At 36.8% G+C, this 21,880-nt stretch overlaps 1 protein-coding gene across 5 annotated transcripts; it reads left to right on the top strand.

The window, feature by feature from the left end:
- Nucleotides 1-2,298: 2,298 nt before the first annotated feature.
- Nucleotides 2,299-21,364, top strand: LOC104437291 (glycogen synthase). 5 transcript variants are annotated; one of them, XM_018870929.2, is made up of 15 exons: nucleotides 2,299-2,559; nucleotides 3,084-3,605; nucleotides 4,521-4,619; nucleotides 4,805-4,857; nucleotides 6,473-6,530; nucleotides 8,953-9,035; nucleotides 11,006-11,083; nucleotides 13,140-13,219; nucleotides 15,506-15,711; nucleotides 17,172-17,246; nucleotides 18,542-18,582; nucleotides 19,400-19,505; nucleotides 19,837-19,919; nucleotides 20,273-20,346; nucleotides 20,492-21,014. In XM_018870929.2, exons 1-15 carry the CDS (start codon nucleotides 2,374-2,376, stop codon nucleotides 20,524-20,526), a joined length of 1,779 nt encoding a protein of 592 aa, XP_018726474.1. In that variant the 5' UTR covers nucleotides 2,299-2,373; the 3' UTR covers nucleotides 20,527-21,014. The 5 variants fall into 5 exon arrangements, 3 of the variants coding, with proteins under 3 accessions (XP_018726474.1, XP_010048513.1, XP_018726475.1); XM_010050211.3 differs by lacking the exon at nucleotides 20,492-21,014 and adding an exon at nucleotides 21,090-21,364 and having other exon boundaries at nucleotides 2,300-2,559; XM_018870930.2 differs by lacking the exons at nucleotides 2,299-2,559; nucleotides 20,492-21,014 and adding exons at nucleotides 2,819-3,006; nucleotides 21,090-21,290.
- Nucleotides 21,365-21,880: the final 516 nt, after the last annotated feature.

Here is a 21,880-nt window from a genome sequence, read left to right as displayed (position 1 = left end):
CTTCCGACACCAATCTCTGCACTCAACAATTCAAGATTGGAGAAAAGGGGACAACTACCGTTTCAAAGAACAATTAAGAAAACGGCGCCTCTTGCCACCCATTTGTCAGCCTTCCTCTTCTTGTTCTCCGTTGGCCTTTGCCGCCTTCTCGGCTTCTACTCGCTCTACTTCAAGAACTCATCCTCATACAGACTCAAGCCATGATGATTCTTGGATTCGAAATAAAAGAACCTCGATCTTAGAGAGAATCAGTTTTTTACTATTCGATTCTTGGCATGAAGCGTTGTAGTTTTAGTCTCATTGTCCACTTTGGACTTGAATTTATTTTTTAAAAAGCCATGTTGGATATAAAGTATTATTAAAAAAACCAAGTAGTTCAAATTATCGAAATACACATTCAAAATGAATAATTTTACATTGATGTGGTATTCAAGTGATTGAAAAAAATTGTAACTTTCAAATAAGCGCCATACAAAAGTATTACGGTGTCTTTATATCAAATAAACTATATGATGACCAATATTGTTGGGAAAACAAAATATAACATTGAAATTCAGCATACCTAAAAGGACGGAATTTGAATTCAAGTAATAGTACCACGACAAGTTTTATAACTTTCCCTTTAGCTTACAAGGGAAAAAGTTACATAAATAAAAAATAAAAAAAACTTTAAATTTTGTCCATTGTGATAGATTTACCTTAAATTACTTTTTGCGACACCAAAAATTTCAAAGTTGTACTTATGTGACAAATTTACCAAAACTTTTTTTGTTGTAATACAAAAAAAAAAAAAAAAAAAAAACCCTCAACTTATATATATGTGAGATATTTACTTAAACTTTTTCATAACATCAAAATTACCAAACTTTTTTTCTATGATACCAAATTTTTATGGTACATATGTCACATGAATACAAGTTTTGGATTTTTTATTTCACCCAAAGAAGTTTGGAGTAAAAAAAAAAAGTTTGGAGTAAATGTATCACACCATACAAATTCGATGTAAATGTGTCACAAATGCACAAGTTTGGAATTTTTTGTATCATAAAAAATAGTTAAGGGTAAATGGATCATGATAAGTATAATTAGGATTTTTAGTAGCTTTCACCCCATATACAAGTAGAAAACATAGAAAACAATCAAAATCAACAAATTTGAAATAGTAAAATCACTTTGCCAAAATCCTAGAGATTTGAAATTTTAATTCTCATTCAATCAATGAAAAGTTGTTTAGAAAACGCAAGTACACATTTAATAGCAAACGTCGGACATTTAGAGATTCAATTTGAGATTCAATGGCGGAAGTTAGGGCTTCATGTTATCTAGACTTTTTCCCCTCTTTATATGATGATTGAGTTTTATTTTTAATGAGGGAAAGGTGCCATAACTTTCATCGAAATTTTTTTAATCAGATCACTTGTGTATCACATTAGAGAAAAATTCATCTCTTAAGTATCTCCGGCGATCAATTTTGACAAATAATCATGTGTGAGTTTTTTAGTAAAATGTTAATTCCTCTTTGGCTTTCTTCTATATAAATTAACGAGTCCAATGTGGACAACGAGGTGGCCATTCATGACAAAATAACACCTCACCATTCAAAGTTAATTTCTCTTTCAAAATAAACAAATCTTCTCTGTATCTATCGATATGTGTCTTGACTTGGTCTCTCTCTCTCCTTGTTTGCACTCGCTCACTCGGGCAATATCTCTCTCACATAATTGAACTAGTATACTTTTAAAATTATTGGCAATTTGTTAATATAGTCACTTCGACCAATTTTAGCCAAAAAAATCGCTAACATAAATACTAAACAATGATGTGGATGAGTTTTCAATTTTAATAAATTTTCAGAATTTTTCTTTTTTAGTTTTTCTTTTTTTAATTCAATTTCCCTTCACTGGTCATGCGACATTCGAATTCAAGTTCAAACAACTCATAATTAAAATGTTAATTCAACAATGAGTGTATTGCTAGTAAAACATAAAAGCTTGTGTAATTTTTTTGTCGAAATTATTAAAAAACCTCAAACTATGCCCGTTATGACACAAATATTCTGAATTTGAATAAAACTAAAATATTGACCCAAAAAAAGTTGGGGTTATTCATGTTACAATTGATAAGTCTTGGATTTTTTGTGACACAAAAAAAAATTATTGCAATGGGTATAATTTGGAATTTCTTTGTGTATTTTTTTTTAATTTTATCTTTTGGTAATTGGAAAAGCAGAGATATTGTTTTATGTACTTTTTTGGGATTTGGCCTTTTTTCCTGCCAAACGTCCAGCACTTGCTTGCACTTTAATTTTAGAATCTTAAAACGATCAATGCCGATCTCGAGACCTCACTGCAGTTCGGTGGTCGAGAAAGGAAGATGGAGTACACAATGGTGGGCGCCTTTGGTCACCCGAGCTTGATTCCAGGACAAATCTCTCTGAGAAGAAAGAAGAAGTCTTCACGTCTTCCCACCGGTGCCACCGCCCCTTACAACTTGAGCTCTGCCTCTCGCAGAATCAAGGCTGTGGACACAAACTCCCAGGACTTGAATGTCCACTTGGAGGCAAGTAATCTCTCCGGTATTGTGTGTGCCCATTTATACTTATATTGCGGCCTGTTGAATGCTAACTGGCCTCTTAAACGTGGGCTCGTGGTTATTTCTATCTGGGTTTTTGGTGGAAACTGATTTGGCTTATTGCTTCTTCAACTCGATACTTGGTAATATTGGGGCAATCTGCTTGTTTTGATGGAAGTTTGATATTCACTGATGGAAACACTGAGTTAGTTTTGTAATGATTGTGTATGATGGGCAGTTCGAACAGGAAGTGTGGTGATTGGTCTGAGAATAGTGAAGTATCGTCACAATGGAATATGGTAAGGAGGAACTTAGCCAGGAAAATTTAGCTCCAAGGAAACGTAGATTACCCCCATTTGTTGGTCAAGGGAGGTGTAATCTTCTACTCAAATTCAATGGGGAAAACAATGTGCAGAACTAACTGTAATAGATGCTGTAAGGTCTTGTTTGTTGCAAAAGATGCTGACCCGTTATTAAAAAAAAAAAAAAAATTAATTTGTTGTTTAATGCAGGCACGAGCTGAAAGTGTGGTGGATACTATCAATCCTGTGTTGAAAGACTTGGTGTGGCCTTCCCCTAGTGATGAAACTCCATTTTGGAAGAAAGAATTCCCTACTTGGGATGTCAGCATTGAGCTTCCAGCTGATGTGGAGAAGGATTCTGATCTCATGCACATCATTCATGTTACTGCTGAGATGGCTCCTATAGCCAAAGTTGGAGGTCTCGGTGATGTTGTGACTGGACTTGCTCGCGCATGCCTGGCACGTGGTCACACAGTTGATGTCATGCTTCCTTTCTATGAATGCATCGAGAAGCAACACATTATCGATCTCACATTAATAACTACATATAATTCGTTTCATGATGGAAATTGGATACTGACTAATGCATATCGTGGGGAAGTTTCTGGCATTCCCGTCATATTTGTTGAACCGTCTAATCAATTCTTTAAAGGGAAATATGTCTATGGGGGTTCATACGATGAGCTGGAAGCATATATATTCTTCAGCCGTGCTTGCCTTGAGTGGATGCAGGTATGTCACTATGAGATTGTTTTCCAAGTTCTTTTGTTATTATCTATGTATAACTTTCGGTAGTGGGAGAGTTTTATCTGCACTTTATTAAGATGGGAATAACTAACTAGTCAGCCTGGCTCATCGTGTGTGGTATAGTGGAGAATTTACATTTATGAATCACATATATATGTCACAATTGCAAGCTTACAGCTGCTGGTCAAATTATCTTTCATTTCTATGAAATGATAGATGAGCTACATGTATAGTGTCCAGTGCATAACATGTCTGTGTGTTTGTGAGTACCCAAGTCCAACATGGAGAGTGATGGAGGTTTCCACGCACTATATAAATTGAGATGGACCACCAAATTTCCAATTTGGGTTCTTGGGGATTGGACCTTGTGGTTGTGGTCTTGGGGCTGTGGTTGTTGCAAATGGCATCAGAATAATGGGTCCTTGCAGTGTGGATGCCATGGAAACCGTTCTTACCTTATCCACCATCTCCTGTAGTGTGTGGCTTCTGATGAAGCCAGCTAATGAGTTAGTACCATTATCATATGGGTTCCCGCTCTTGGTGGTGTATGTCATGCATTAGCTGGCGTGCTGATGTTAATGGAAACCTCACTTTGGGGGAATGACAATCTTGAGAGTTTCTTTTGGAGGATTTTTAATGCAGTAGGTCTTGCCTTGGTTTGTTATAAAATCATTGCTACAATTGTACGATGAGCTGTACATCCGCATGTTTTGGATTATTTTTTAGAATGGAGCAATGCAGGAGTTTCGTTACGTATGTATTTATCTATTAAAGCTTCAAAGGAGTTTGTTAGTTAAGCCAGTACCAATTTTTTCCCCTGGCCGACAACAATGTTTGGATCTTGCTACTTGTGTTGGCATTGCAGTATCCATATTCAGCAATATATCTGAATCACGGCAGGTGACTGGAGTGCAGCCTGATATCATTCACGTCCACGAGTGGCAAACAAGTGCTTTGCCACTTCTTTACTGGGATATGTACCATCATCTCTCACTTAAGGTACGTTCTCTGCTATTCTACTTGGCTGAACTGGAGTTGGATTGAAGATATTTCTGCTATCTAGCTATATAGCATAGCAGTTGGTGGCTTTTGTCTTCAAGTAGTTCTTTCTTCTTGTTTACATTCATAACAGATGTACATTACAGATTATTGAGTTTAATTGACACAGAATTTTTTATGTCCAGAGACCAAGAATAACTTTGACAATCCACAATATGGAGCATTATGGTGAATGCAGGTCGGTTAAAACTGTTTTCTGCATTGTACTTGAGTTAAAGATAATTTCTGCATTATGATGATTACCTGACAATTAGTAACAAGGCTTTGAGTAAGTTTTTAGTTGTGCACCCTTCATGAGTCTGTTAATAGATCTGTAAATACAATCTGATTGTTGGATCTTTGATTTATATTTTTGCTGATGTTAGGTATTCCAGTCAATTGAAGTTCTGTAAATAATTCAGAATATTTCATAGTCTCCATTTGATTCATAATTGGACTCATGGTCTGGTTAGCTTCTCTGCCAGCTGACCAGCCTTTATCAATTTTAGAAAGAAAATATTCAGTCATAGGAACCAAGGGTGCGCCAAGTCAACCCATGTGCAGAAGTCACTTACTAGATGAGATTTGTCTAGGGCAGTTTCTACATTATTGAATATAGTGTGAATAAACCCGATAAATATCTGTCATTTAGTAAGTGAAACTTTATAATCTTCCCTTGTAAGGCTTTGTGTGTCTGTGTGGATACTCACACTGTGATAAAAGTTGTGGAGTAATCAATCAATAGGTAATATTAAGTACTCTGGAGCAACACTAGTACGAAATATTATGACTTTTAGGCATTCATTAGGCTGAAGCTTCTAGTTGGCAAACAACTAAGGGCTTGGAAAGAAAATTGCTTTGTCAATAACTCTGAGGAAAGATTATTAGATGCTGTTATCCTTCCGTCAATGTTTTTTGGGATAGAACAACAGCCTTTGATGCAAACAACAAATAAATGGTTACAAATTTTGAGTTTTTGGATTACTGTAAAACCAAAATTTTAATTTGGATGATTTGTTTTTATTTTTCTTAGTGTAACTCTTGTGCAGGGGTGGTTCCCCCTCCATGCCTTTCTCACATAAAATCTCCTTTTGCTTTGAAAAATAGATCTACTAAATTTCTACCTCACCAAAACATCTATCCAGTGCTTACCAAAGGAAAGTTTTTGCCACGGGCACACAAAATTGATTTTGATACTTATTTGTAGCCTCCCGAGGATTTGTTAATGATAATCTTAAAGGAATTGAAATCAGTAAAAGAACACTTTCTTGGTTTGGATTTCTATTTTCCTTGCAAATTCTTATACCATCAAATCCCTGGCTGAAAAGAAGGAAAAATTGAATTTCTTTTCATAATAGACTTCACACTGAACTGAAGAATGGAGTCAAAAGAAAAAAAAAAAAGAGATGAGACTCAAAGAGGCATCACTTTCTTAGTGGGCAAAATTTCATGTCATTCCGTAAATAGAGTAGAGTTTCCATTGACCAAGATCAATCATATCATTTATGAAGAAAATAGATCAATATTATAGTGAGATGGAAACTCAGAATGCTTTGGATGGAAATGAGGGAATGTATTCATTATGTGGTTTCAATTTTGGATTTTTCTGTTCAAATTATAGAGCTAAATGATATAGGAAATGGCAGTTCTTGACTTGATGAACTAGGTATAGGATTGAATTAGCTGCCTAGGTTCCTTCAAGCTCGAGAATTTAGCTTAATTGTCTTCACATTTCGAAAAAAAATGCTAATAGTTCCTTCCTCTCTCTGTATGTGATTACAATCTGGCTCGATGCCGCCGTATTAAATTGGCAGACAAGAGCAGCTCAGTAAATGTGGTCTTGATGGTGCAATTTATGCAACAACTGATAGGGTAAGCTTTAAGTGCATTACATAAGCTAATGTTATATGGTCATGGCTGACCTCTATGCGTACCATACATCAGTATCCCATGTGGCTACTTTAAAGGCTCACTTACATTAACCCTTTCAGTTTGAACATCTGTGAAAGGATTATTTTATGTTATTGCTTCCTAGTGGAATGTAGAGTCATGTTGATCTACCATAGAATTCTTGAGAACATCAGTAGATAAATTTATCAGTCAGATTCATAAGGTTCATGAGTTCTGACTTAGCAGTGCTAAGGTGGCCAAAATATATGAGGATTTAGAGATCAGATTCTTTTGGAACTGAGTTTCAAGGAGAAAAGACGACATACAAAAATTGGATGAAGGAAAGTGTCCTGGCAGATTCATTGGCTCTGAATATGGATTACTGAGGCTAGATTTGGAAAAGATGAGGAAAGAGCCATAGATTGTACTCATGTTTACAGTCTTAGCCAACATAAATAGACTCCGCATACCAGTCCAGGTAATTGACCCATTCTGCCATTATTTGAACTTTAGCTATGACTTTACCTCCTTAATTGAGGAGCAAAGGGCATTTCTACCAGCAATCAACTGTATAAATAAATTTAAAAATGTAACTGAACAAGTTATATCTACCATTGCTATAGCAAGCTACTGTTGGAAGTCACTCATAAAACCCATCGACAATATCCTTGATTGAGGTCTAATAAGGACTTAATTTTAGATTTCACATATAGCTCTGGATTCTTTTTTTTTTTTTTTTTTTTCAATGATGTAGAAGCCTGCCTAAGTGGTAGGCGTGATCGGGTCCGGGGTGGGTAGGGTCTAGACCTAGATCCTGTACCCGATCCTATTATAACCGGTTCCTCTTTTCTAGACCCTATACCCGACTCTGTTTGTATTGGACCTTGTGCCCGACCCATCCTATTTTTCCGATCCGGCTCCAGGGTCAATCCCGTTTCCACTTAAATCTATTTTGCAATCTCCCAATATCCTATACGACTTCGAATTTTATATTAATACACGAGAAAATAACGTAATCCTCATAATTTGTATTGAAATATTAAGCACTTGTAATAAATAAATACATGAACTTTTTAACTAAATGAAAAATTAAGGATCCACAAGGCTAATTATAATAAATAAAATCATAAGGCAAAGAATTAGTAATAAATATGGATCTAATATTAGTCTTATTCCTACAACTATTACATGAAGCTGCTCATTTATTCAAGCATAACTCCTTTTACAAAAAAGAAATTAGGCAAGCTAATCCATGTGATACACAAGAATTTGGCGGCGACAAACATCGTCTGTCCATTCGACAGTGCAAGAGGGAGCCAATGAGGGAGAGAAGCAAGTGAGGAAGAGAAATGACAAAGGAAGAGTGCTGTGCGTGTTTGAAAGAGTCAAGAGAAAAAACGCCGTGTGATTGCGAGAGTAAAAATAGAAATCAGGGGAAAAAAAAGGGTTTTGGACCTCAACTTACAAAACCGGTCCGGAAACCGGTTCCAAAACCGGTCCAGGAATTGGTTTTCAAGTGGGTAATCACTCGGAACTTGACCGGTTTTAATGGGAACCGATTCCCGACTCTATTTTCCAGGTGGGCCGGTCTGGGAACCGGCTAATACCCGGTCCGGTTGCACACCTCTACTAAGTGGGCAAACCCAGGGCCATGAAGTACCTCACTAATCTCCAGGATCAGATAAGATGCGGATCAAAGCATCAATCACTTCATTTTGAAAGGAGAATCCACTAATGAAAGGCACATATTATGCTGCTTCCTTGTACAACATGTCTTAGCTTCATTGTTGCTTGTCACGAATTAAATATGACTCCCACATGGGATATATCTTTGGTTGCATGGTTCCTATATCTGCCAAACTTTGATTCATCCTTATTTAGTTGCTGTCATCAGGAATTGAGCTTCTACTGTAGAAACAAATGTCTACCTATTTGCAAAGGATGTTGAAAATGGTGTTACTTGGATCTGATTTCTAGGCAGAAAGGATTGAAGAGCAATAATTTGGTGTTCTTTTTTTTTTCCTGATCAGTATATTCTTTTTTACTATACTTTCATCACTTCTTTGCAGCTAAGTAGTTGTGTGAGCATGGATTTAGAGACACCAAGCTTCATCTGACTTAGTTCTAAGAGAAATGTGAAAACTTTCCATATATCCAATATCATTGGAATCCTGGATGGATTTCCTGGAATTTTTGTTGTAGTCAAAGCTGGTTACTTATTTTACAAAAATGATGAGAATTTTTTTCACATAATGTTGGTTAAATGTCTCCTTCAGAAAATAATTTTCATCAGGTCAGAGTCTTCATCCTTTTTAGTTTTCAATCACCATTTATTTCCCCTTTATTATTAGGTTTTTGTACTTCATGATCAAAATCATTTGTCTCTTTCTTACCATCATGGCAGGCAGTAGATGATCGAACAATTGGTCATAATCCTGAGAGATTGAGTTTGCTGAAAGGAGGAATTGTTTACAGTAATGCAGTTGTGTAAGTTATCCTGATTGGGGGAGTTACTTAAATTTTATGCATCTATCTATAGAAGCCTTCAGAAAATATTCGGGAAATGGCCTAAGCCCATCATTACATCCAACTGCATTTTCGTGGAGATAGTTTATGCTCGAAGCCTTAACCAATCATTTACAGATTACTCTCAAGTTCCTTCTGCTAGAGTCCCATTTGGGAAGTTAACTTTTTTAAGTTCTTCAAAAGAAATTATTACATTTAATTTACTGAAAACTCTATTGATATATATGTGTCAAATTTCTTTTGGCGTCACTGCCATAGTTGACTTTTCAGAATCTTAGTTCAGAAATATACCGAGCTCAAACAAGTGCCTATCTTAGGTGTTCATGGAACCAAACAAGAATCTCTGGTGCTTGAGTGTGTACTTGAGCATATGGCTTGGTTTTACAGCTTTGAGAGTTAACTAGTCCTCTGGAGTTGTTTTGAACTCTTTCTTTAATGTTTGCCTATGTTGCTCAAAACAACCAGCCACTGAAGCCTCATCATCCTAATAAAGTAAGAAAAGCAAAGTTCTGACGGAAGTTCCCTGAAGACATAAATTCTTTCCTGCGGCCCCTCTTAACACTTTATTTATGTGCCTGAGCCTTACCATCTTTAGGGAGGACAGGTGTATGAACTATCCTGGAAATATATGGTGATGTTTTTGAGAGACATACCTTCCACTCTTGTTGTCAAAGGCTAAGTTTTATTGGAATTATGACAGCGCCCTCAAGGGGTTGTGGATTATTGCTTTTGTTGTTGCACCCTGTTCATAAAGCCCTTCTCTGTCCTAATCCTACTCACAAGATCATGTGTCACTTGTCCTCCTGTCTTTTGGAAGAAGTTGGTTATTCTGTCTTCCCCTGAACCACAAAACCGTTGGTTTTTGCATCCAAGAAATTACCTCCTGGTAATACCCTTGGTCCGTTTTCTTGCTATTCGCTCTTCTAAGGAAGCACTTATCTATTTTATGTCATTCAGATATTTAATCTCTTTCACGAAAGAAAACTTCCAAATCCTCATGTATCCCATTCCATTTCCTTTTGAGCCTTTTCAAGAGTTCCAAACTGTATGTGGACCTGATGCTAACCCCTAATTAAAAGAAAAATGTTTTTAAAACTGACACATCAAGGGAGATACGAATTCACTCTCTTCAATCCTTTTCAGCTCCCAACCTTTCAGAACTGTAACATCTAGGATCCAACAGTTTGGAAGAGTGATGCATCAATTTTTGTATCCATTCCTTGATTGTTTGTGGAACCATTTAAAGTTGAACTGCCTCAAGAAGACTGTTAGAGTAACTGAAAAATAAATCATGCCATTCATCTGACAGCTTAAGCTTTTAGAACAGTTGATAAATGATCTCACAAAATCTCACATGGTATCAAAGTAAGAGGTCCCGAGTTCAAATTTTTCCTGGCCCTATTTGTCTCCCAATTATATGTTTCCACGCTTTAGGCTTAGCTAAAGTCCAGCCTACGCGTGAGGGGAAGTATTAGAGTAATTAAATATTAATGCGCGCATTTCATGTAACAGAGCTTAAGCTTTTAGAACAGCTGGTAGTGATCCCTTAAGATCTCACACACTCCAAACTAGGATGATCACGAATGTTGCTCATCAGCTTTCTTTTTAGCTGGATCTTAGAGATTGCTCTTTAGGCCTCATAAAGTATTCAATATCATTGTTGCATTTGGTTACTTGTAACTTTTCCTTATTAGAGCTATGGCAAATCATGATTTATTTCATTGTTGCACTTTCAGAAGTTCTGTGTGATGCTATGTACAGAATGAAAATATTAGAACGTGTAATGTCTCAGAAATACTCTATGCAAGAGATGTGAGCTAAAATGAATTGGTGGATAGGATTTCGATTTCATGATTGCCGATACACATTACTTCATTCATTGAACTTCATAAATATCTTATACTTAACAATTCATTCATTTTGATTTTCAGGACAGTCTCCCCAACATATCTCAAGGAAACACTTTGTTCAGGATGGCTTTCTAGCACATTGATAAGAAACCGAGATAAGTAAGGATCTGGCACTATAGTGAGTATTCTTTTTCTAGTTCAGCTATGCTTTTAGTCTCACCTTTCAAATGCTCTGTCTGGGCTTATTTTATTAGCTTTCTGGAGTATTATTGATTAGTGTAGTCACCATCAACCTTCTCTCTTACTCAGATCCATGTGACAGTGGGAAGTCTGATATGTTGTCATACATTATTGTGGAATTGAGTGCTAATTATAATGAAGTGCATCTTTTCACTTTTGTTTTTCATTTTTTTACATGCTTCAGAGTCCTACATGCACATTAACTTTTTGTATGCTGAAAGACTTCTTAGGGCTTTTAGTTCAAGTCAAATGCTAGCTTCTTCAAGTTTTTTGGGCCAAAAAAATCTGTAGGAATTTATTTGCGTGACATTCTTTGATCTTTTGGGGAATCTCTTAGTTATCATTTGAACTTTATCATGTTGTTATATCTTTATAATGCCTTATTTTTGGAGACTGTTGCAGCATAATTTTATGGTTACTGTGTTATAGAATGACCTATGTATTTGCTTACATGAACAACAAGTGGATGAGTGAAATCAGCAATGCCTTAGTTTGCTTTAGAGATCAAATGATCAAATCATGTTCTCAAAGTTAGCAAATGCAAGCTTCAGCATATAGATGTGCCTTCAGTTTTGTGCTTGTGGAGGGGGATACTATTGAGCAATTTTGTTTAAGTAGCATCAGAGAAGCAGTGACTGAGAAGAAGCTACTGATTCTACTAAAAAATGATATTTATTTCTTACCATAAATGACCATTGCTTGATTAGCCTCTAAAATCTCTCCAAATGTAGTTGAACCCTTGACGTAATCATGGATTAAATTCATGTCAAAGATGGAAAGAACTGCCCACATTTCTAGGGATTACTTGTGTATGGGGGAAGTGATTGCGGGCTTAGAGCTAACTTGATGTGTTTTGGTAGCTAAAATGGCTAATGTTCATTGATGCGAACAAGCTTCAGGGAACAATGACTGCCTATTTTCATTAATTTGAGTCAGCAACTCTGAGCAAATAAACTTATCCAGTACTGCCGATGTTTTTCAAATCCAAGTCTATATCCATGGTGCATTTAAGTGGATCGGCTTCACCATACAAGCAACAGTCTACCAGCTAAACAAGAAATTCCCTGCCTCAACTAGCGATTGAAGTGGAGATGTGATAAAGAAAAAAAATGCATGGACAATTGAAACAGGTCTATGATACTATGTCAGAATGTCTAAGCCAAAAGCTTAAGCTATTAGAGGTGCCGGAGCTTAACACGCATAAAAGGCCTAGACAAACTCCATATACAAGTGAAGCTGGATTCTATATATCTATTGTTTTAGTGAGTAGGGACTTGCAGCTCTTCCTATTCTAGGGCTGTGAACCCTTGCTTTTTTGGGGAACCCTATGGTGGAGCTTTCAAGTTCCAGCTCTGAGTTAATTCCTTAAGCTCATGAAAGAACTTGAGAAAAATTCTGTATAATCCTTGCTTTCTGCAATGCACTTTTACAGTACTTCTTCTGTAAACTCTGCTAGGCATCTTTCTGCCAAGCTGAAAAGACAGTTGAAAGAATTGATCCTTCATGCTATGTTTGGGAAATTAGGGTAAATGGAGATGAAGAAAATTCGGATCGAAAGTTTTGAAAAATTCTAAATTTTTGTGAGTAGGGAGAGGGAAGGGAAAATTTGAATCAATGGACATTTTTCTCATTTCCTCCCCACCTTGGTTCCAAACGCAGCCTCAGGGAAAATGTTCAATTCCTAGGTCATACCAGGGCAGGCATATAAGCTGACTTTAACAATTGAATCTTTTTGTGCCCTTCCAGCGTTGAACTACTTATGGTTCTTTCACATGAAAGTGTGAGTCTGGAGAGAAACAGACTCACACTTTATGTATAGAAATCCATGCTCTGTTGACATAAATCTTTTACATTTCTGCTTTTGTTATCACGTGTTGTCTGTCTTTACTGTTAGAGAAAAATACTTTTACTTGGTTCTTATATGCTGCATAGAAGCTGTTCTGTTGCATCTAATAATGCCAACTGAATTTCTCAGGTACTTTGGCGTACTGAACGGGATAGACCCTGCAATCTGGAATCCTGCCACTGATATCTTCTTGCCTGTTAAATTTAATGGTGATGCTCTACCCTTTCCCCATGGTTATCATTAATTTGCAGCATCCTCCAGCCATATCTACCGAGTGTTCTTAATTTTTTGCAACCGTTGCTTTTAAGGTAATCTAAAAAGTGTGCAGCCAGCGAGCCAAAACTATGATTATGATGTTTTTATACCACTTGCTTTTCAGCACAAGATTCTTATAGTTCTAGTTTGGTCTTTCTCTTGGATTAAGTGGGATAAAATGCGGAGGTGAACTAAACAGAAAAGGGTCCCTTAATCATGTTCTGGAGTTAAAGTTCATAACTTCACTGTAGGACACTGATTTTTTACTGGGTCATATAAACAGGCTAATTGGCCTTCTCTTTTGGATTGAACTTAATCTGTGTGGTGGTATCAAATGGAATCTGACTCTTAACTCTACCATAACATCAAGTACTTTGGTCATGCCATGCATTTCAAGAGTGGAGATTGCTGGGCAAGAGCATGCATCTGGCGAATGTCTGATCCTACCAAGAGTCTAACCAGATGAAATAGGCAGCATGATAATGGAGACCTCCATCAATTTGGGTGGACAAGAGTGTCGGCATCTACTTCCTGAGATGACTATTGTCTTCCGCTAGAAAGCATGGTGGTAAACCTACCTAATACTATGGTTTTTTCAGATGACCAGGAGCAAAACTAGAGGGTCTTCTTTTTTGGGTTTTTTTTTTTTTTTTTTATTGGGGGGTGGGGTGGAAGAGAGAAAAAGAGGGGGAGGTGATATGACTTCTCCTTTTGACACAAGTTTGTAGCAGTCATAAGCTAGATAAGAAGCTTATAATTTTGGCCCCCCAACTTATAGATAGTCTACCTAGCCTTTTGCATTTATAAAATAATTAAGGGGTTTCAAATCATTCTCAATAGACCTATCTTGAGGTTTTTGAACATATGAACTGGTCAATATTAGAATTATTTACTATATGCTAAGCCAAATGTGTTAAAAGTCTAATCCCTATATTACCACCTTAACAAAAGCTATAGATGAAACATAAATTTAAAAGCCAGAAACACCATGAAACACTTCCCTTAAGTCTATGCCACTATTTGTGCTAACTGCTGGTGTAATATGTCCTAGTTCACTATTGAACATCTTCATCAATTAGTCATATAGTTGCAAGAGAAAGAGCAGCAGTTATATAGAGGGGTAGGTTTACAATTGTGTGAACATGGCAATGAAATAGATAAAAATTCTAATACATCTTGAGAGGACTCTTTTAGTGAGATTCGATTTAATCTCTGTCCAGTTGTTTCACCATCCTACGGTGTGGGAACCTTTTTGTCAAGCTTGACTCTTGAGAACTTAAAATTCCCTAAAATTATAACATAATCTGCTTCAGTGAAATGAGTATGTACAGAGTGTTATATTTACTTAAAATGAGACATCTGTGATCCCCATGCCCGTCATTTCACCTTTCTCATTGCCTAATCAGCATTTTCCAAGAAGATCAAAGACAAAGCCTTCACAACCTTCCCAACCTAAGCAATATGGAATGTAGCGTATACATGTATCTAATTGTCCTTTATTCATGAGGAAATGCTAAAATAGCACAGATGTGACATGTTCTTCTTCTTCTTCTCCTCCTCCTCCTCCTCCTCCTCCTCCTCCTCCTCCTCCTCCTCCCTTCTCCTTCTCCTTCTTCTCCTTCTCCTTCTCCTTCTCCTTCTCCTTCTTCTGCTCCTTTTTCTCTCAGTTAGTCTGATGAGGCAATCTGTACAGTGATTAGACGAAATAAATATGATGTATTGAGCTTGTTTAAAATGCCAATCTCCTGGGATATTCTTCTGGATGCTACAATTTGGGAGCTCATTCTGTAAATTAATGCTCAAAAGAAGGGTTACACAGTACTGACATGTCATTGAATTAGTGACGAAATAAACACGATATATTGAGCTTGTTTAAAAATGACAATCTCCTTGGATATTCTTGTGGATGCTACAATTTCAGAGCTCATTCTGTAAATTAATGCTCAAAAGAAGGGTTACACAGTACTCACATGTCATTGAATGAGTTACTGTACTTGCAACATGAGTCATCTTAATTGTGTGAAAGAGGAATCGTTTGATCTTCCTCCTTCCTCAAGAGGTGGTCGACATGAAAGGCGACTGCATAGTTGCTATACCATTTTTAGGAAAGAAAATGAATCAAAATCAAAGTATACCCTTAAGTTTTTGTGAACTTGGGTTGAGTGGATTTCAATGCTAATGAGTAAGCTAATAAGTACTGATGACTCCCCCCTCTTCTCTCTCTCCCCTGTTTTTCCCAGCTCAAAAACTAGAAGGCAAAAAATTCTGCAAAAACTATGTCCAAAAGGGGCTTGGCTTGCCTGTGGAAAGCGCAGGCAGAGCGGAGGGCAAAGATGTGGTTAATGGAACCCAGCAGAAGGTGCCCTTGGTTGTCTGTATTACTAGATTGGTTGCTCAAAAGGGGCTTCATTTGATCATTCATGCAATTAAGCACATCGAGGAACTCGTATGTATTCCATTCTCTCTCTCTCTCTCTCTCTCTCTCTCTCTCTCTCTCTCTCTCTCTCTCTCTCTGATGCACATTGGAAGGCAATTGAAGAGGGAATGTCAGGACAGTTGCAGTCACTGAACTAATATGGTATTAAAAGACATAGGTTATGATTTTTCTGAATACTCAACGATTCCAGCAATTACATCAGGTTGTCAGCTTGTTGAGTTAAATTCCGCTAAATTGGGGTCACTCCTTAAATGTAACTCTAGATTTGAAGTCAAATCAGTGGCATTTTAGCTTGACCTAGCTGTCTGGGAACTCTTTTCCCAAAGACTAGCTTTATATTTTTTAGAACTTGAATGAGCAACCTTCTGTCATCACTTTGACTTCTTTGTTTTTTATAATATTTCAAGTAATTTCTAGACCACATCTATTTCCCTTGCAAAGAAGGTTGGTTGTTAGGATCTTTTGAAGTATTCAAGGATTGGATAATTAGGATCAGATTGAGGGTTTTACGTTCTAGCAATTTAGAAATCGAGGCCTAAGTTTTAAAATGTTAGCTTTGTCTCATAGTATTACTTCCCTATCAATTATTTATCACAAAAAATAGGGAAAGAAACTCTATAAAATATCACAAACCACAGAGACTACAGAAGAACTTGTAGAACACAACATTAACGATAAAAAAGCTTGCACATACGTGCGAGTGTCATGCCTTGCTTGATGAGAAGTGCCCAATTTTTTAAAGAAAAAGTGAAGCCTAGAAGTGCAGTGCAAGCTAGCTGTCTAGGATTTCCCACAGGCTCTCCAACATAAAGATAGGCGTCTTCCTGTTCCCTATACTATCCAGTCATAATGGAACCTTTTGTACATTATCTAAAATTCTTACGTAATCTAGCATTCATTGTGGGATTGTAGACAGTCGGCTACTTGATAAACTTTTATTCTCTGTTAGATATTACTGTCAACGCAATATATGATTCATGGAAGCTCTAATCAGCTCTAGAAAATCGAAGTTCAAATAGTTTTGCCACGCCAGAACTTTGATTATAAGTTAACAGTTGGTCATGCTTGCATCACATTCTGGTTTCACAATGCCAATTCAAATTAGTAGAGCAATTTAGAAACTGCAAGTAATGCTCTCTGTTCTGGTTGCACCCCTTACCAATTATATCGCAATATTTAACTATCGTTTGTCAAATCCCCATCATCGACCATGTTTTCCTGCAAAAGAATAAGTAATACTTCAGCATACTTTGAGCTCATTTCCTATCTTCGAGGGAAAAAATAGCAGTTAACAAGGCCAGAGTCATTTTGAGCAAACATTTATCTACTTAAGTTTGCAAACAGCAGATTTTATGCTGTCATTCTAGTTTTATGTATGATTTATCTGCTTAGCACATTTCTTGACTATATTTTATCAGTAATAATGCTGTAGTGCCTTGACAAGTTTTTCTTGCTCTGTGAACTTCCAGGGTGGACAGATGGTTGTATTAGGAAAAGCTCCTGATGATCGGGTAGAAAGAGAGTTCAAAGATCTCGCAGACTTGGTAAACAGTCTTGTGGTTTATAATTTTATACTCTGTTGTTGAATTTAGAAGGATCTTGTCAATGATTGCCTCTGAGCACTTAACAAATTCCAGATTAGAATTACCAGAACTTGTCATCTCTCTTTACTGTGTGAACCAAGTCATTTCTTGATATTAAGTACCAGCCTTGTTCTCTTTCCATTATATACTTTTCCAGAGGTTATCACTTGCTATATTTCCCTAGAAGATTCAGTGAGATGTTATTGATCCGTCATTAGCAAATCATTGGACAGTTTATGGTAAAGGTGAACAGCATTTGATGGCATTGTCAACGGCAATTTTACCATGTTCAGTTGTAGCTTCTTTGTAACCTGTGCTAAACCTGCTGTCAGAAGGGGCAGACGGACAAAAACTTCTATTTTGTCCCTTCAGTGCTCTTTTATCTTAGGGCCTGCTAAAGAGTTAAATACTTGCAATGAGTCATGAGGCTTTTGGCTAAATTCGTTGGTCCTCACTCCTTCGACACAATAAAACTTTAGGGAGAGTTTTCATTGATTTATTAAGACCGCCCCATAAGTTCAAGTGAATTACTGAGCAAGTGTGCATTTGCAAATCAGTTGTGCTTATTAGCAATTCTCTCTTTGTCACAAGAGCTAGAGTTCTTTCCTGTTTAAGGAATTTGTTTTTATATTTTCTAAAAGATGGCTTTCAGTACGTGTCATTTGCTCTGTATTTTTTTTTTTTTTTTGGGTCAAACTATTAATTGGTGCCATTTTTTCAATCTAGTCTACATTGTCTTATGCTATGGTTGCATAGGCAACTGTGTTGATTTTTCAACTTCACCTGATTGCATGTGCTTTGCAGAAATTACTTAAAAAAAGTTCTCTCTCCTTTAGACAAATCCCACAACATAGTAAATGAAACTTGAGTAGCATATGGGAAACATCATCTTCCTTGCCCTTTGATAGGGGCTACAGGTTGGCTGAATTTTTGCTACTATAGATTGAGCATCAGTCTCTTTTGCTTTCCCCCAGCAAATGTGTTTCCTATTCAGAGCTAAGAATTTTTCTGATCTTGTCCTCTTATTTTGTTGAGCTGCTACTAAACCTTTTTGTCTCTAGGTAGTAAGAACTAAAATTAAAATTATAGATTAGAAGGTTAAACTTATGATTGCCGGATGTAAAATGAAACAAATGCTTCCACCTAAGGAGCTTTTGATTGGTTAAATTGTTGATGTGATTATTTGCTAGTTTTTCTTCATGAGTTTCATGATATGGGATCCTCTGACATATGTTTCTCCATCCCCCATTTTGTAGTACAATGAAGGTCCTGCAATCCGTATTCTTCTCATGTACAGGTAAATTACCTTACTGAAAGTAATGGTCTCCCAGCCAAGACTTCACTTGTTGTTCAGCTCCTAAGAGAGGATCTTCTCTGCATAATCATCTAGTAAACCCTTTCTTTAATGTTTATAGTTGAGCAGTATGGAGTAATTAAAAAGAGGTTCATATCATAAGCTTCATGCAGGATGACTTGATTAGGCAAAAGAAATGTTTTCCTTATGTCCTTATGCAACACCTCCTACTTAGTAATGTTTTCCTTCTCCGTCCTTCTGCACTACCTATTGCAATGGCTGATTTCATGGGTAGTAGTCATCTTCGATTAAATAGTGCCATTGCTGGCCTCGTCTGCACAGTGTGTGGCCAATCATTGTGATTGCACAGCAAATCACATATTAAGATCTGAGATTATTGCTTAACCTAAACTACAATTTGAACTAAACTTCAAGGTGCTAACCAGTCTACCGAATATAAATAAAAACTTATAACATAAGAATGTAAAGTCAGGTTTCAGTAGACTTATATTTTGGAAAAACCTTAAACTAAAAACGTACACTGAAGTTAGAGGTTGACACAAGAATCTTGAATCGGGCAGTTAAGACCCCCACCCCCCAAGAAAAAAAAGGGACAATTACCTTTGGTATTGAGGGAAGAGGAGACCGAAGCTAAATGTGAACATTGAAAGTTCTATTGAAATAATGTTATGTAGTTACATTTGGAGTTATGTATGTTGTTAATTTTCAATTTGCAATAAAAGACTTTCCCTGTGCTGCACGGGCTCTATTGCTAACGGTATTCGATATTAGATCATGTGTTCTTTTGTTCTTTTTACAGTGAAGAGCTGTCCCACATGCTCTATGCTGCAGCTGACATGGTGTTAGTCCCTTCCTTGTATGAGCCTTGTGGACTTGCCCAAATGTTTGGAATGAGATATGGTGCGGTATGTATCTCCTTGAATAAATTGTTCTTGGCATTTTGTTTATGATTGGGTGGTCACCAGAGTACTTGTGATAGGAACTATTACCACCTCCTATGTACACAAGGTTTTAGGACAAACTATTAGCATAGGTTACCTGTGTTTTTACTGTTCATATAATTTATTGACTTACAGAAGCGTTAATCTTTATGGATGCTTAACTGGACAGTTTGACGTGGCTAATGCTTGCAATTACTTCTTTGTTCCCCTATCATTTTAGAGGGTACTTATTAATTGTGCGGAAAACTAATTATGTGCAATCAGTTTTTAATCTGATTTCCACTTACATGTCTAGGTCCCAATAGTGAGGAGAACTGGTGGTCTGGCTGACACGGTCTTTGACATTGATGATCACTCAAACAGCCATATGGCAAATGGGTATTCTGTTTAGACTCATTGAATTTGAGTTTTTTTTGAAAGAGGTGGAATTTGCACCGCCATCCTTTGGTTAAATGAAAATTTTTTGGGCATTTATAAATTATTTGGAAAAATCTCAGGAGTAAGATGGATTTAATTTTCTCCTAATACTTTAATAGACATTCTTTGTATTAAGTGTTGGTCATTCAGCATGTAGTGCTCTCCCGATTCTTATTTGCATAAGGAAAATTACATGCCATTATCACTGAGAATTGGTGTTAGTGTGGGAGTTTGATTCTGCAACTGATTTTGATGTCTCTTGTTTGCTGCTTTACATGACATGATGTCACTGAAGGTTTTCTCGTGTTTCCTAGGTTTGTCTTTGAAGGAATTGATGAAGGGTCCTTGAACTGGGCTTTAGACCGTGCCTTTTCTCTTTATAAAAACAGTAAGTTCTGCTTTTTTCTCTCCCTCCTCTCATTAGTTACTTATAAGTAGCTTCTAGGTTTGAGCTTGAATCTTTGCAACTTGTTGCTACACTTTTCTTGTAACCTCATAACATATTAAGTCTGAAACTGATCGCTGTTGTGTAGGAACTATCCAATCCACATCGTTAAAAGAGAATTAATATCAATAATATGCTTTTCGTGGGGCTACTGATATCTGCAACCACCCGGTGAAAGCTTGTAAATGGGAAAACCTTTTTGCCGAACGGATTTTTTGTTGGCCACTTTATGTCATTTCACTGGCTCAAGGAACTACAGAGGCCATAGTGCAACAACCTCAGAATCAGCAAGACCCATTTTAATTTTTTTTTCCTAAGGCCCCTCTACATGTCAACCTCTCCCCAGTAATTGATGCTTTACATCTTCTGTTAATTCCTCCAGCCGTTGGACTGAGATCTAAACTCTTGCTAATCAGTGCCGCCATTTCACCTTTTTCTGTATAGTTAAGTTCTGTGAAGAGAATCATCAGATGGAAAGCATTGACTCATGAAATTTGTCTCAAGAACTTGATTATGCAATGATGGCTTCATTTTCCTTCAATGAAATTCCTAAAGGACTATTCCACTTAAAGAATTGCAAGAAGACGCAAAAACCACTAAAAGAAGCTGTGGTCTGGACTAGGACAAGATATTTTATCTTTTACTATCTTTCTCGTTGTGTGACTTACTTTATAACTGTGTTGCAGAACCAGATGAATGGACCGGCCTTGTGCGGAAGGCGATGGAGAGAGACAACAGCTGGAACAACACTGCAGGGAACTACATTGAAGTCTATAATTCTGTACGAGTGCGTGATGATAGCTCATAGAACAGCTGATGCTGGTATCCATCAGCATACTGTAATCACATCGTGTTGAGAGACATCTAAAATAAATGCTTGGTTAGGTGGATGTGGCCCCAATGTATCTTTTTATAATAAGGCCAAGAGGTCAAAATTATAATATCATCTTTATTGCCGCCATACATAAAATAAATGGACAAATATATCTATATTGGTCAAATACTCTCAACACTCTCCCTCAAGTTGGAGCATAAATATAATATATGCCTAGCTTTACTGAAACGGGATGATAGGATTTACCCCATAATCATTTAGTAAACACATCAACAAGTTGATCACTGGACTGAACAAAGGGCATACAAACAAACAACTCTCTCAACTTCTCAATAAAGTGCTTGTCAATCTCAATACTAATAGGCTATATTATCATAATATAACATCATAGGAAAATGAATCGATATATCAAATTCTTCAAATAATCTTTTAAGCCATGATTGCTCAGAAACTCCCTAAACTATCGTCACAAAACTCTGCTTCAGCACTAGATCGAGCAATAACAATTTGCTTTCCAAGTGACAAAATTTTCTCCTAAGAAAGTACAATACCTAAAAATAGAATTATGGTCGAGGGATCTAGCCCAATCAACATCTATATAGGCTTCAATTTTCTAGCCATCATAAGGAGACAAAAGGATCT

This window comes from Eucalyptus grandis, chromosome 3 (assembly GCF_016545825.1).
Source record: "Eucalyptus grandis isolate ANBG69807.140 chromosome 3, ASM1654582v1, whole genome shotgun sequence".
Classification (NCBI taxonomy): Eukaryota; Viridiplantae; Streptophyta; class Magnoliopsida; order Myrtales; family Myrtaceae; genus Eucalyptus; species Eucalyptus grandis.
This window is presented reverse-complemented; position numbering and strand designations above follow the sequence as displayed.